This window comes from Saccopteryx bilineata, chromosome 5, assembly GCF_036850765.1.
Source record: "Saccopteryx bilineata isolate mSacBil1 chromosome 5, mSacBil1_pri_phased_curated, whole genome shotgun sequence".
NCBI lineage: Eukaryota > Metazoa > Chordata > Mammalia > Chiroptera > Emballonuridae > Saccopteryx > Saccopteryx bilineata.
In genome coordinates, this window is record NC_089494.1 from 115,347,480 (window position 1) to 115,363,306 (window position 15,827).

The window sequence follows — 15,827 nt, forward strand, 5'->3', positions numbered from 1 at the left end:
CTCCACCTGCAATAAAACACCTCAGCTGCATGAACAGTGAAGGGCAGCACTCAGCCCTGACAAGCTCTGGGCTTTTCTCACTTGTCAGGCTTATAGATGGGCATTTGTGGATCACTTTTTTTGACTAGTGAGTCATTTTGCCTCCATTTCACAGATAAACTAAGAACCGTAGGCCAATTTTACACAGTCAACATGTGTATTTTGTAGACACTGTTCTACACACATCTTTGGTAACTGACTGTCTAAGGCTTGTGGAGATCTCTGTAATATATTATTTGGTTGTAAAGCAACATTTTCTCTGGTAACTAAAAGTATCATGTATCCATGCCTTGCAGGCATTTTGTGCTCAGGCTTGCCAAATGAAAACATTTGAATGAAGCTAATTCCATTTACAAGATATGAACCTAACATAGTGACCTCAACTTTAACTCAACTAGCCATTTGCCCACTGGGCATCCTTGAGGCACAAGTCTAGACCAGGGCTCTTAGAAGCTGAATCTAACAATGACTCTAAACTTTCCTGAGATTGAGGAAAAGAAGTGAAGGATTTTGTGGCCTACCTTGTACTGTTAACAAGAAATCATACACAAAACATCAGGATGCTCTGTTGATAATTTTGGAAGAGCCAATGATACACAAGTTTGGCCAAGATCTTATTAGTGTTGGAGACCAGCCAAATTCCACAAAAAGTTGTTGAACTTATTTACTTTCAATGACTTTGAGATTCTGGACATTCATTTGGTGTCACACACTCAGTAAGAATGTATCCAATTTATACAAATGGTGACTTGTAGCATCAAATGACTAGTTCCGCAAGAGTTCTTGGGGGTTACTGCCTGGAGTTCTTACTTCAATACTTTCATTCTCCTTTTCTTTTTCAACTATGATGAGCATTACAGGCATTTACAAGTAATTTTCTATTTTAATTTTCTTCCAAAATATACATTTTTACAACTTTATATTGATTTGGGAGTAATCCCAGAGCCTCTGCCCTTGCTTTGGCCTCAGGCTACATTTTGGTCATAGGCGTTACCCACAGGCCCCGGGCAACCCTCCCAGCAGGCAGCACATCTGGCAAAGAGCAAATTCCCTTCCCCCAGGATGAGCACTAGGACCACATGGACACTGCACCTGCTGTAGAGGTCCAAGGTACCCCTGTATACCTCCTGACCTGGGTGGCCCATCCAGACTTAGCCCCTAGTCCAGTTACATCACCTCTGTCAAATTCATTCATACTTCTACAATATTTGCCATCATGCTGTCCACATCCCAGCATTTAGATTTCAAAAAGAAGTGAGTTTTAAGCCCTGTTTGCCTTTTTTTCTCTCCAAAGGCCCCTTGACTAAGGTTTTGTTGTTGTTGTTGTATTTTTCTGAAGTTGGAAACTGGGGAGGCAGTCAGACAGACTCCCACATGCGCCAGACCGGGATCCACCCAGCACACCCACCAGGGGGCGATGCTCTGCCCATCTGGGGCTTCACTCTGTTGCAACCAGAGCCATTCTAGCTCCTGAGGCAGAGGCCACAGAGCCATTCTCAGTGCCCGGGCCAACTTATTTAATACTCCCAACAACTCTTATGAGTAGATTTTCTTAGACCATCCACTTTATAGATGTTATAGATGAGGAAGGGCCACATGGAGCATTTAGGTATGTCACCCAAGGGTAGAGCTGGGATCAGAACCCAGGGAATCTGGCACCACTCTCTGAGCTCAGGCACCCTAGGAGGATATCTCCCCAAACTGCTCTGTGCTCACGAGAGTCCCTACACTATCTGTTCTGCAAACTGCCCTTCTGTGGTCACTCACTCTCCACTCTCCTACCATGTCACCTACAGCCACCTTGGAAGCAGGCTTTGGGTCTAAGGACCAATGACAGTGGCTTATCAGCTCCCGTCTTTGTCATGATACCCACTTCTCCAGGGCCCTGCCACATTCCTGCACTTTGTCCTGTTAATCACAGAGTTGTTGGATATGTTCTCAGGGCTGGGACTCTTGCCTGAGGGGGACCCACTGTCCCCCCAGGGCTCAGCATGCCACATACCTCGGTTTCTCGTATTGGGCTGGCATGCTGCTCACCTGTGCTTTGTTTCCCTTGTTTAGTGGATTTCTCTTCTCTTTCGTTTGACATGTTTGTTTTCCCTTGTTGTTTTGGTGAGTTTCTCAGGAGGGTAGTCAGGTTAAAATAGCTCTAGTTCATCATCTTTCACCGGAAGTGCTGCTGGGTTTGTTTCTGCGGAGTGTGCTCCCTTCCCAATTTATTCATCCAGGCGTTCATTCCAGAATTCCCCAGCACCATGACGGGCTGCGATGCCACAGGGAACAGGACAGACACACTGCCTGCCCTGCTGGGGATGACATTCTAGTGGGGGACAGAGACAAGCACACAGAGAATAGCCTTGCTTAGAGTAGAAATGGTTGTGAAGAAAAATGAAACATGATGATGTGACCAGCTCACGCCTCCCAACTAGATGATCAGAAAAGGTGTCTCCAAGGAAAGGTGGTGTCAGCTTAGGCCTGATGGAGAAACAGGTGCCAGGCCTGGTTAGAGTTGGGCAGAGGAGTGCAAGCGGAGGAGGCTGTCAACGCAAAGGCCATGGGTGGAAGAGGTTTGGCACAGTCACATTGCAGGAGACAAGGAAGCCTAGTGTATCTGGAGGGTGTGAGCAAAGGGGTGGGGTTGTGAGACCAAATTGAAGAGGCTGACAGGGACTTCATCAGGTAGGAGCTGCAGTTTGGTTCTGAGCTACGTGTGAGTCCAATTGAAAGTTTCCAAGCAGCGTGGTGGCATGGCTTAATTTATGTTTAAAAAGGTCCCTTAGAGCCTGACCTGTGGTGTCACAGTGGATAAAGTGTTGACCTGGGAACGCTGAAGTCACTGATTCGAAGCCCTTGGCTTGCCTGCTCAAGGCACATATGGGAGTTGAAGCTTTCTGCTCCTCCCCTTCTTCCTCTCTCTCTCTCTTCTCTCTCTAAAAAAAAAAAAAAAAAAAAAAAAAATTTTAATAAATAAATTAATTAAATATATCTTTAAAAAAAAGGTCCCTTAGGCTCCGAGGGGAGAATGAACTAAAATAGTATAAGGAGCAAACAACCCCCTTAGGAAGGAGGCTGAGGTGGGTTTGGATGAGTACTGGCCATGGAGATGGTGAAGCGTCGATGGTGGAGTGGATGAGCCTCACTGAGGGCTGGTGAGGCTGGTGAGGTAGGATGTGGCTCCTGATTTTAGTTTGAGCAATGGACAGGTACAGGGGCTCTTTGCCATGCTGCGAGCTGTTCCTTGAGCTCAGCAGTAAGCATGGCTATACAGTCACACTGCCCTCACAGGGGCTGTGATGTGGTTCAAGATACAGTGCCCAGGACAGGGGGCATGCAGTACACGCGTGCCACACTCAGCTCCCAGCCAGCAGGTCTGAGACTCAACAGACATCAGCTTCTGAGCTAGCTAGTTTTCCCAGCATCCTTCACTCAAATTACTTCTCCTCAGCTTTCCATTTGACAGGCAATGCCCTGGGGTGTTCTTATCCTACTCCAATGACTGCATTTTGGGTGTTTAATGGACAGGGAGGAGGGGGAAGATTCCAATACTACGTATTTCTGTCTCCAGTCACAAAAGCTTACTGGAGGGAGAAGGGATTAAAGATTAGAAAAGGATTGGAAATATTAAGAACTCCAATGGGTCATGTTTTAGTTTTTCCAAGAAACTTTTCCTCTTCTTGACATTTTAATGGTAATTTCATATACAAGAAATTATAACTCATTTACTTGGCTCAGACATTGAGAAGGACACACACTATATGCCAAGCATTATCCAAGACCCATACATTATTTTCTCCTCCTCCCATTTCACAGGTGAGGAAAATGAGCATCAGGTAAAGTAGGCAAGCCAAGTTACAGAGCTTGTGGAAGTCTGACAAGGGCATGAGTCGGGCTGTGTGGTCTCAGGGGCCTTTCCTAGTCCACACTCCCTGGACATCGGTGACGGCCTACAGTGGTCCCACTAGGGAGCAAGTGCCTCACAGGGTGAGGCAGAGGGAAGGGACACCTTGAAGACATCTCTTCTGTAATCCAATAAATCAAAAACTTTTAGAGTTTACAATACAGTGTACAGAGATGTGCTATGGAATTTTGCCTCCAAAACCTGTATCATTTTGTGATCCAGTGTCACCCCATAAATTTAATTAAATTAAAAAAAACTGGAGAGACAAGATGACGATGGAGTAGGCAGACGTACCAATTTCTACCTCCCAGAACCAAAGTGGATTACAAACTAATTTTAAGAACCATCATCTGGAAAAACCAACTTTGTACTAAACTAAGAGGACTCTTCAACCAAGGAACACTGAAGAAGCCACACCAAAACTGGTAGGAAAAGCAGAAATGCAGAGAGGGCTGCCCAGCTCCCCGGAGCAAACAGCAGCTGGGAGAGACTCATGTGGCAGGAAGTGAGTTTAGCAGAGAGGGGAGGATCCTGAGTCCCAGGAACAAAGCCCCAGCCTGCAGCCCCAGAACCTAGAAGAGGCATATGGACAGTATTTAGCTGGAAACAAGTCAGGATACTGTTTGTGAGAAAGAGACTGATTTCTCAGACCCAGGATTCTTCTTAAAGGTACCACGCAGAATACCTCTCTCACAACCACTCACCCGGGGGACAGGGAGAGAGGAAAGGACCGGAGTAGCAGGAAGAGAGTGTAATCTAGGAGGCACAGGGAGAAACATTTTGAGAGACAGCCACCCTAATCTCTGGGATGAGTCACTCCCCAAATCTGAAGTGAATATTTCCCCTGGAAACAGCAATACCAGCGAAAGGAGGAGGGAACTTTCGGGACTACAGTAGTAAGTCTTAGGGTCTGAGCTGCAGCGCCCCCACCCACACGGCTGAGGGCTCGCAGGAGGGCGGGCGACTGCGGGACACGGTAGCGTGGTTCTGTCGGCAAGGGCGGAAGCCGGCTGGCCACCACTGAGGCCCTGGTGTGAGCTCAGTCTTGCCCGACTGGGGAGGAGGGGAGGCGCGAAAGTGGTCAAGCCCAGCTGCAGACTGCCTGCAATCCAGCCTGCAGGGAAAGGGCAGGAGCTCCGGAAGGGGTGGAGACCTGCCCTTGAGCAAGGGCACAGGAGCACACCCTTGCCTGGCCTGCAAAACCAAGGCTTGAGGCCTGACTTGGGAACCAGCCCCTCTGGCAGGGGTGGAGCCAAAAGCCCAGAACAGGCAGAGTCCCGCTACTGAGCATGGGCATGCAGTTCTATCCAGCATGTGGAGCCAAGGCTTGCAGCCGTCTCACCAGGGGGCTCCTCCTGCAGGGGCGGGTGAAAGCCCGGAATCAGGCAGAGACCCGCAGCTGAGCAAAGGTGCACACCCTTGCCCTCAGGGCCTAGCATAATGCCACCAGCGGGGGCAGGGTGAAGGCAAAGGCCAACAGGCTTGTACATGATCATAGCCACAACCCGTGAAGGAGAGGCAGAAACCACAAAAAAAGCCCCAGTGGGGAGGCACCAGCAATGTCCATACCTGAATGCTCTAGGCAGCAACAGCAGAGGGGGTGGCAGGCCTGCAGACAGACCACACCTAGGGAACACAGAGGCCACACCCAGTGGACTCAGGGGCCAAAACTTTCTTTTACACAGACAAAATGAGAAAGCAGAGAAATGCAACACAAATAAATCAAGAGAAATCCCCAGAAAAGGACCTGAATGAGTCAGATATAACCAAATTACCAGATGCAGAGTTTAAAATAATGATTGTTAGGATGTTCAAAGATACTAGAACAATAATAGATGGTCATTACAAACATCTAAATAAAGAGATAGCAAATATAAAAAAGGACATTGAAATAAGAAAAAGAATCAGTCAGAAATGACAAATACAATATCAGAAATGAATAACACAATGGAAGGAATTAAAAGCAGGATGGATGAAGCTGAGAATAGAATCAGTGATTTAGAGGACAAGATAAATAAAGGCATGGAAGCAGAGCAGAAAAAAGAAAAGAGACTCAAAAAGTCTGAGGAAACTCTAAGAGAGCTCTGTGACAACATGAAGAGAAATAACATCTGCATCATAGGGGTTCCTGAATAAGAAGAGAAAGAACAAGGGATAGAGACTTTGTTCAAACATATCATAGCTGAAAACTTCCCTAACTTAAGGTAGGAAACATCTCACAAGTTCAAGAAGCACAGAGAACTCCATTAAAGACAGGGGTCCCCAAACTACGGCCCGCGGGCCACATGCGGCCCCCTGAGGCCATTTATCTACCCCTGCTGCACTTCCAGAAGGGGCACCTCTTTCATTGGTGGTCAGTGAGAGGAGCATAGTTCCCAGTGAAATACTGGTCAGTTTGTTGATTTAAATTTACTTGTTCTTTATTTTAAATATTGTATTTGTTCCCGTTTTGTATTTTTACTTTAAAATAAGATATGTGCAGTGTGCATAGGGATTTGTTCATAGTTGTTTTTATAGTCCGGCCCTCCAATGGTCTGAGGGACAGTGAACTGGCCCCCTGTGTAAAAAGTTTGGGGACCCCTGATTAAAGAGAAACCCAAAAAAATCTACACCAAGACACATCATAATTAAAATACCAAAGCTAAGTGATAAAGAGAAAATATTAAAAGCTGCTAGAGAAAAAAAGACTATCACCTACAAAGGAGCCCCCATAAGGATGACATCCGACTTCTTAACAGAAACACTTTGAGGCCAGAAGGGAATGGCAAGAAATATTCAAAGTAATGCAGAACAAGAGCCTACACCCAAGACTACTTTATCCAGCAAGGCTATCATTTAAAATTGAAGGAGAAATAAAAAGCTTTCCAGACAAAAAAAAAACTCAAGGAATTTACTACAACCAAACCAATGCTGCAAGAAATGCTAAGAGGCCTGTTGTAAACAGATCAAAGGAGAAAAAGAATATAGCAAAAGAGGAATACAGTTTTAAAGAATAAAATGGCAATAAACAAACACATATCAATAATAACCTTAAATGTAAATGGATTAAATAATCTGATCAAAAGACATAGAGTAGCTGCATGGATAAGAAAACAGGACCCATACATATGCTGTCTATAAGAGACACACCTTAAAACAAAAGATGCACATAGACTGAAGATAAAAGGATAGAAAAAAAATATTTCACGCAAATGGAAATGAAAAAAAAGCTGGGATACCAATACTTATATCAGACAAAATGGACGTTAAAACAAAGACTATAGTAAGAGATAAAGAAGGTCACTACATAATGATAAAGGGAGCAATCCAACAGGAAGATATAACCGTTATAAATATCTATGCACCTAATATGGGAGCACCTAAATATATAAAGCAGACTTTGATGGATTTAAAGGGCGAGATCAACAGCAATACTATAATAGTAGGGGATTTCAATACCCCACTATTATCACTAGATAGGTCCTCAAGAAAGAAAATTAACAAAGAAACAGCAGACTTAAAGGACATACTAGATCAACTCGATTTATAGATATCTTCAGAACCTTTCATCCTAAATCAGCAGAATATACATTCTTTTCAAGTGCTCATGGTACATTTTCTAGGATAGACCACATGTTAGGGCACAAAAGTGGTCTCAACAAATTTAAGAAGATTGAAATCATATTGAGCACTTTCTCTGATCACAATGGCATGAAACTAGAAATCAATCACAACAGAAAAACTGAAAAATACTCAAACACTTGGAAACTAAATAGCATGTTATTAAATAACAAATGTGTTAACAATGAGAGCAAAGAAGAAATTTAAAAATTCCTAGACATGAACAATAAGTAGCATACATCTACTCAAAATTTATGGGATAGAGCAAAAGCAGTCCTAAGAGGGAAGTTCATAGCATTATAGGCAAACCTTAAGAAGCTAGAAAAAGCTCAAATAAACAACTTGACCCTGCATCTAAAAGAACTAGAAAAAGAACAGCAAGTAAAGCCCAGAGCTAGTAGAAGAAAGGAAATAATAAAGAAGAGAGCAGAAATAAATGACATAGAGGCTAAGGAAACAATACAGAGGATCAATGAAACTAGGAGCTGGTTCTTTGAAAAGGTAAACAAGATCGATGAACCTTTAACCAGACTCACCAAGAAAAAAAGAGGACTCAAATAATTAAAATTAGAAATGAGAGTGGAGAAATAATAACTGACACAACAGAAATACAAAATATTGTAAGAAAATACTATGAAGAACTGTATGCCAAAAAACTAGACAACCTAGACGAAATGGACAAATTCCTTGAGACATGTAGTCTTCCAAAAATTAATCTAGAAGAATCAGAAAACCTAAACAGACCAATTACAACAAATGAGATTAAAACAGTTATCAAAAAACTTCCAATATAGAAAAGTCCTGGGCCTGATGGCTTCACAAGTGAATTCTACCAAATATTCAAAGAAGAACTAACTCCTATCCTTCTCAAGCTATTTCAAAAAATTCAAGAGGAAGGAAAACTTTCAAGCTCCTTTTATGAGGCGAGCATAATTCTGATTCCAAAACCAGGCAAAGACAACACAAAGAAAGAAAATTATAGGCCAATATCCCTGATGAATTTAGATGCTAAAATTCTCAACAAAATATTAGCAAACCAGATCCAGCAATATATGAACAAAATCATACACCATGATCAAGTGGGATTTATTCTTGGGAGACAAGGCTGGTACAATATTCGCAAATCAATCAATATTATTCATCACATAAACAAAAGGAAGGAGAAAAAAATATATGATAATTTCAATAGATGCAAAAAAAGCATTTGATAAAATCCAATGCCTATTCCTGATCAAAACTCTCAGAAAAGTGGGAATACAGGGAACATACCTCAACATGGTAAAGACCATTTATGACAAACCCACAGTCAACTTCATACTCAATGGGCAAAAATTAAAAGCAATCCCCTTAAGATCAGGTACAAGGCAGGGGTGCCCCCTTTCACCACTCTTATTCAACATAGTTCTGGAAGTCCTAGCCACAGCAATCAGGCAAGAAAAAGAAATAAAAGGCATCCAAATTGGAAAAGAAGAAGTAAACCTATCATTATTTGCAGATGATATGATATTGTATATAAAAAACCCTAAAGTCTCAGTCAAAAAACTACTTGACCTAGTAAATGAATTCTGCAAGGTGGCAGAGTAGAAAATTAATACTCAAATCATAGGCATTTCTGTACACTAACAATGAACTGTCAGAAAGAGAAATTAAGGAAGCAATCTCCTTCACCATTGCAACCAAAAAGTAAAGTACCTAGGAATAAATTTAACCAGGGAGATTCAAAACATGTACTCGTAAAATTATAAAGCATTGATAAAAGAAATCAGGGAAGATACAAACAAGTGAAAGCATATACCATGCTTATGGTTAGGAAGAATAAACATCATTAAAATGTCTATATTACCCAAAGTAATTTATAAATTCAATACAATACCGATTAAAATACAGATGACTTACTTCAAAGATATAGAACACTTATTTCAAAACTTTATATGGAACCAAAAGAGAACACAAATAGCCTCAGCAATCTTGAAAAGGAAGAATTAAGTGGGAGTTATCACACTTCCGGATATCAAGTTATACTACAAGGCCATTGTACTCAAAACAGCCTGGTACTGGCATAAGAACAGGCATATAGATCAATGGAACAGAACAGGGAACCCAGAAATAAACCCACAGCTCTATGGACAACTGATATTTCACAAAGGAGGTAAGAGCATACAATGAAGTAAAGACAGCCTCTTTAATAAATGGTGTTGGGAAAATTGGACAGCTACCTGCAAAAAAATGAAACTAGACCACCAACTTACACCAACTCAAAATTGATAAAAGATTTAAATGTAAGCCGTGACAACATAAGCATCTTAGAAGAAAACATAGGCAGTAAGCTCTCCAACATCTCTCGCAGCAATATATTTACTGATTTATCTCCACGGGCAAGTGAAATAAAAAACAGGATAAACAAATGGAACTATATCAAACTAAAAAGCTCTGTACAGCGAAAGACAATAAGAACAGAATAAAAGACAAACTACACAATGGGAAAATATATTTGACAATACGTCTGATAAGGGTTTAATCACCAAAATTTATAAAGAACTTGTAAAACTCAATACCAGGAAGAGAAACAATCTAATCAAAAAATGGGCGAAAGAAATGAATATACACTTCTCCAAAGAGGACATACAGATGGCCTATAGGCATATGAAAACATGCTCAACATCACTAATCATTAGAGAAATGCAAATTAAAACCACAATGAAATATCACCTCACACCAGTCAGAATGGCACTCATCAACAAAAGAACACAGAATAAATGCTGGTGAGGATGTGTAGAAAAGCAAACCCTCCTGCACTACTGGTGGGAATGCAGACTGGTGCAGCCACTGTGGAAAACACTATGGAGATTCCTCAAGAAATTAAAAATTGAACTGCCTTTTGACCCAGCTATACCACTTATAGGAATATACCCCAAGAACACCATAGCACTGTTTCAAAAAAAGAAATGCACCCCCATGTTTATGGCAGCATTGTTCACAATCCCGAAGATCTGGAAACAGCCCAAGTGTCTGTCAGTGGACGAGTGGATTAAAAAACTTTGGTACATATATACTATGGAATACTACTCAGCCATAAGAAATGATGACATCAGACATTTACAGCAGCGGTTCTCAACCTGTGGGTCGCTACCCCGGCGGGGGTCGAACAACCAAAACACACGGGTCGCCTAAAGCCATCGGAAAATACATATTTATGACTATAGGCGACCCCTGTGTTTTGGTCGTTCGACCCCTGCCGGGGTATCGACCCACAGGTTGAGAACCGCTGATTTACAGCAACATGGATGGACCTTGATAACGTTGTTCTGAGCGAAATAGGTAAATCAGAGAGAACTAAGAACTGTATGATTCCATACATAGGTGGGGCATAAAAATGAGACTCAGAGACACGGACAAGAGTGTGGGGGTTATGGGGTGAGGGGGAGAAGAGGGAGTGGGTGGGGGAGGGGAGGGGCACAAAGAAAACCAGTTAGAAGGGGACGGAATACAATTGGACTTTGAGTGATAAGAATGCAGCATAATCAAATGTCAAAATAACCTAGAGATGTTTTCTCTAAACAAATGTATCCTGATTTATCAATGTCACCCCATTAAAATTAATTTAAAAAACTTAGAGTTTTTCAGCAGCTTGTTTAGGGAAATTTTTAAACTATGCAGCTATTCATTTCCAAGCTGAGACCTAAAGAAATTAAGAAGTTTTCCAAAATTCATAGCTAGTGAAATCCTAAATTTGGAAGGTTAAGATTAATACTTTCTAACACTTCAAGCATACAGGAGAATGGTTTGTACTTTCTGAGATTTTTGAAGAAAAAAGTTACTTAAAAATTATAACAACATTATTTCTAATTTGGCCTGACCAGGCGGTGGTGCAGTGGATTGAGCATCGGACTAGGATGCAGAGGACCCAGGTTCGAGACCCTGAGGTCACCAGCTTGAGCGAGGGCTCATCTGGTTTGAGCAAAGCTCATCAGCTTGGACCCAAGGTCACTGGCTTGAGCAAGGGGTTACTCAGTCTGCTGTAGCCCCATGGTCAAGGCACATATGAGAAAGCGATCAATGAACAACTAAAGTGTCACAATCAAAAACTAATGATTGATTCTTCTCATCTCTCTCTGTTCCTGTCTATCTGTCCCTATCTATCCCTCACTCTGACTCCCTCTCTGTCTCTGTAAAAAATAAATAAATAAATTATATATATAAAACTACATTGTAATAACAGTGTATGGACATGTAAAAGAAAAAAATTTTTAAATTATCCCCATCATGGGCCTTATATCCTAACAACTAAGGTATGTTCATATTTCCATCTCTGTTCAGCAGTTGCCCATATTGGGGCACGTTTTACATTATTGTAATCAAGAAGATAATAGTCGTATTTTCTGGTGACTTCACTTTTAAATGTTGTTACATTTTCTTCATAATATTCATTTTATTGATAAACTGGGGTTTTCTTAGCCTTTAGTTTATTCCTCTGTTTTGTTCTCTCTTCTCTTTCTCTCTGCCTCTTCACCCTCCCAGCCCTGTGATGTAACATTATCCTTGGTTGTATTAAGGGTAAAAATCTGAACTAAATTGAAGCCATAAAATCATGGTTTGGGTTTTTTTTAATGAAGTAGTAAAATTTGGGGTGCTTTTCTCACTTTTAAAACGTGAAACGAACTCTCGTTTCTTTCACCGTTCATTTTTGCCAACCAGGAAGCAATGACGACCTGGCACAGCTCTTGTGGCTGTTAACATCTGACAGTCAGATGCGGCCAAGTTCTGCTAACAGAGCTGTGTTAGCCATTGTCCCTGCTCATGGAAAAAGCAGTGTACTGTGGTTGCCTAGACTACAGACCCAGTGTGTGCTATGCATGAGGCCTGAGCTCGGAGCACTTAGAAGTAAATCAGCCAGGTCAAGGCAAACATTAATCCCTACTCTAGAACTTGTTCTTATTTTTTTTAATAAGCTGGAGCAGAAGCACTAGAATGTCCTTAGTCTAAAGCCCCCCAATGAATTGCAGGTCGAACCGGTGTATTTTCTGACCAAGTGGGTGGTCAAGGTATTGAACTCCAGGCCTTCGTGGCATTCCTGTTCTGCTGATCTTAGGTTGATGGCTACAATGGAGTACTTCTGTGGACTACTCTTCCCTGCATGGTCCCTTGAATCACTAGTGAGTGTTATGTAAAGATTTTTGCTTCTGTTCTCAGGAAATCAACAAATACTTATTTCTGACGCACTGTGCTTGGGATCCTGGAGGATGAAAGCGCTTTGGGTCTGTTATCTGCCTTCTGGGTGTGCAATCTAGTGAGGGCTTTGTAAACTTTGAAAGGTGACAGTTCAGGCAGCACCTGAATCCTGGAGAGCTGACAGAATTTTGGGAAGAGTCAGGAGTTTCATGCAATATGTAGGATGACATAGGCTTTGAAGTTTGGGTTTATTTGCTCCTATTGCAAATATTTATTGAGGTGAGAGCACTGTTATGAGGAGGCTTCTGCTTTTGTAAAATTTACACTCAGTGGCCCTGGCCGGTTGGCTCAGTGGTAGAGCATCGGCCTGGAGTGCAGAAGTCCCGGGTTTGATTCCCGGCCAGGGCACACAGGAGAAGCACCCATCTGCTTCTCCACCCCTCCCCCTCTCCTTCCTCTCTGTCTCTCTATTCCTCTCTCGCAGCCGAGGCTCCATTGGAGCAAAAGATGGCCCGGGCGCTGAGGATGGCTCTGTGGCCTCTGCCTCAGGCGCACGAGTGGCTCTGGTCTCAACAGAGTGACACCCCAGATGGGCAGAGCATCGCCCCCTGGTGGGCATGCCGGGTGGATCCCGGTTGGACGCATGCGGGAGTCTGTCTGACTGCCTCCCCATTTCCAGCTTCAGAAAAATACAAAAAAAAAAAAATTTATAATCAAAGCCAGGGAAATGCAGACAGTAGAGAGGTAATTTCAAAGAACAGGATGGAAAAACTAAAAGATCTGAGGAAGGGGCTCCCCAGGCTAAAGGAACAGCAGTGGCAAGCCTGAAGGCAGCAGAAGCCCATCATCTAAGGATTAGAGCAAAGGCCCCTTTTCCCCCAAATCTCAGCTGCAGCTTTTTCTCCCCAGAGAGGCCTTCCTGTTCATCCTGTCTCAGGGAGCATGTCAGATTTTGCTTGCCTCCCCATACCCTGCTTTATTTTCTTCTTGGTATTCATGATGTAATATTTTATTTTTGTTTGTTATTAGAACTTGGATCTGTGACAATGCTTTGTTTATTATTGGTTCTCAAGTGCCTAAAATGGTGCCTGGCACACAGTAAGTGCTCAAGGAATACTTAGGTGGCAGAGTGAGCAGCCCTGTGGTGAAGCATAGAGAGCAAGGATGGTCCAGGGTTCAGAGGAGGGTTAGATGGGAAGGGGGTATGTTGGGAATTTATGAGAGGATGTGCAAGGCCTCTGCAGGGACAGGAAAGGACAAATGCCCAGGGGCATAAGGAATCATCTAGAGAACCTTCTGTGGAGGTCAGAACATTAACCCCTCTCAAACTTAGCACGTTGGTCCTCCCTCCTCCTTCCTCTCTCCCTTTCTCCCTTTTACTTTTTCTGTTCACTCTTACTGAGCACTTACTATGTCCCAGATAGAAAACAACAGAGATTCAAGGGAGGAATAAGACATGGTGGGATATTTGCCTTTGAAGAGGACAGTTGTCCATCCTGAAGATTTTAAAGGAAAGAATCAAATTATACCAAAATGTAGGGAACAGAATTATCTGGACAAAAACTGTTATGTGCTCTCTTAGCTTTTCATTGTTGTTCACAGCACTAACATTGACCTCTGGTAATTAGTTTAAAGATGACAGTTCTGGGAATTTAACGTGATTTCTGATTGATATGTCTATGTTTATATAACTGTCACAATCAAATAATTATTATAAAGGATTAATGTAGTAATTGGTAGATAAAATCAATGTAAATACCAGAAGTCGATTCATGTGTATTTAAGGAAAAAAAAACTATATAAAAATGATAGAGCCCTGGCCGGTTGGCTCAGCGGTAGAGCGTCAGCCTAGCGTGCGGAGGACCCGGGTTCGATTCCCGGCCAGGGCACACAGGAGAAGCGCCCATTTGCTTCTCCATCCCTCCGCCGCGCTTTCCTCTCTGTCTCTCTCTTCCCCTCCCGCAGCCAAGGCTCCATTGGAGCAAAGATGGCCCGGGCGCTGGGGATGGCTCTGTGGCCTCTGCCCCAGGCGCTACAGTGGCTCTGGTCGCAACATGGCGACACCCAGGATGGGCAGAGCATCGCCCCCTGGTGGGCAGAGCTTCGCCCCTGGTGGGCGTGCCAGGTGGATCCCGGTCGGGCGCATGCGGGAGTCTGTCTGACTGTCTCTCCCTGTTTCCAGCTTCAGAAAAATGGAAAAGAAAAAAAAAAAATGATAGAAATACTTGTGCTTATATGGAAAGAATGCACACATGTACATGTGGTGGGGGGGGGGTGTATAAGATTCTTTGATGGGACTTTGCAAAGAAAAGGTATCATTATTTTTCTCATTTCTCCCCTCTCAGGAATAATCCCAGCAAATGGGAAAATGAATGTGACAGTAGAGTTCACGCCCCTGCAGTATGGGATGGCACAGATGAAAATGCAGCTGTGGGTCTCCCAGTTCAACTCTCAGCCCTATGAATGCGTCTTCACGGGGACATGCTACCCCAGCATGGCTTTAAAGTACTGCAGCTTTGGAATGTCTTTGTTTATTCTTAAAACTTTGTTTTAAAAAAGCCAAGTCTTCCTTCTATTCTATTTTTCTTTCTTGTAACCAAATTGTTCTCTCTCTCTCTCTCCCTCTCTCTCTCTCCTCTCTCTCTCTAATAAAAATGAATAAATAAAATCTAAAAAAAAAAAACTTACTTAAAATACACTTTAAAATATAATAGGCCTGACCAGGCGGTGGCGCAGTGGATAGAGCGTCAAACTGGGATGCGGAAGACCCAGGTTCGAGACCCTGAGGTCGCCAGCTTGAGCGCAGGCTCATCTGGTTTGAGCAAAAGCTCACCAGCTTGAATCCAAGGTCACTGGCTCCAGCAAGGGGTTACTCGGTCTGCTGAAGGCCCGCGTCAGGCACATATGAGAAAGCAATCAATGAACAACTAAGGTGTTGCAACGCGCAACAAAAAACTAATGATTGATGCTTCTTATCTCTCCATTTCTGTCTGTCTGACCCTGTCTATCCCTCTCTCTGACTCTCTCTCTGTCTCTGTAAAAAAAAAAAAAAAAAAAATATATATATATATAAAATAGATGGCTCTGGCCGGTTGGCTCAGTGGTCGGGCATCTGCCTGGT

The 15,827-nt window shown here is 42.8% G+C and overlaps 1 protein-coding gene across 2 annotated transcripts in view; it reads left to right on the forward strand.

The window, feature by feature from the left end:
• Positions 1-15,827, forward strand: part of CFAP221 (cilia and flagella associated protein 221) — a 94,191-nt gene that overhangs the window by 37,666 nt on the left and 40,698 nt on the right. For both annotated transcript variants that reach the window (XM_066280217.1, XM_066280216.1), the window contains exon 8: positions 15,052-15,211. In XM_066280217.1, coding sequence (XP_066136314.1) covers positions 15,052-15,211 — 160 coding nt within the window. The remainder of the gene's footprint in view (positions 1-15,051; positions 15,212-15,827) is intronic.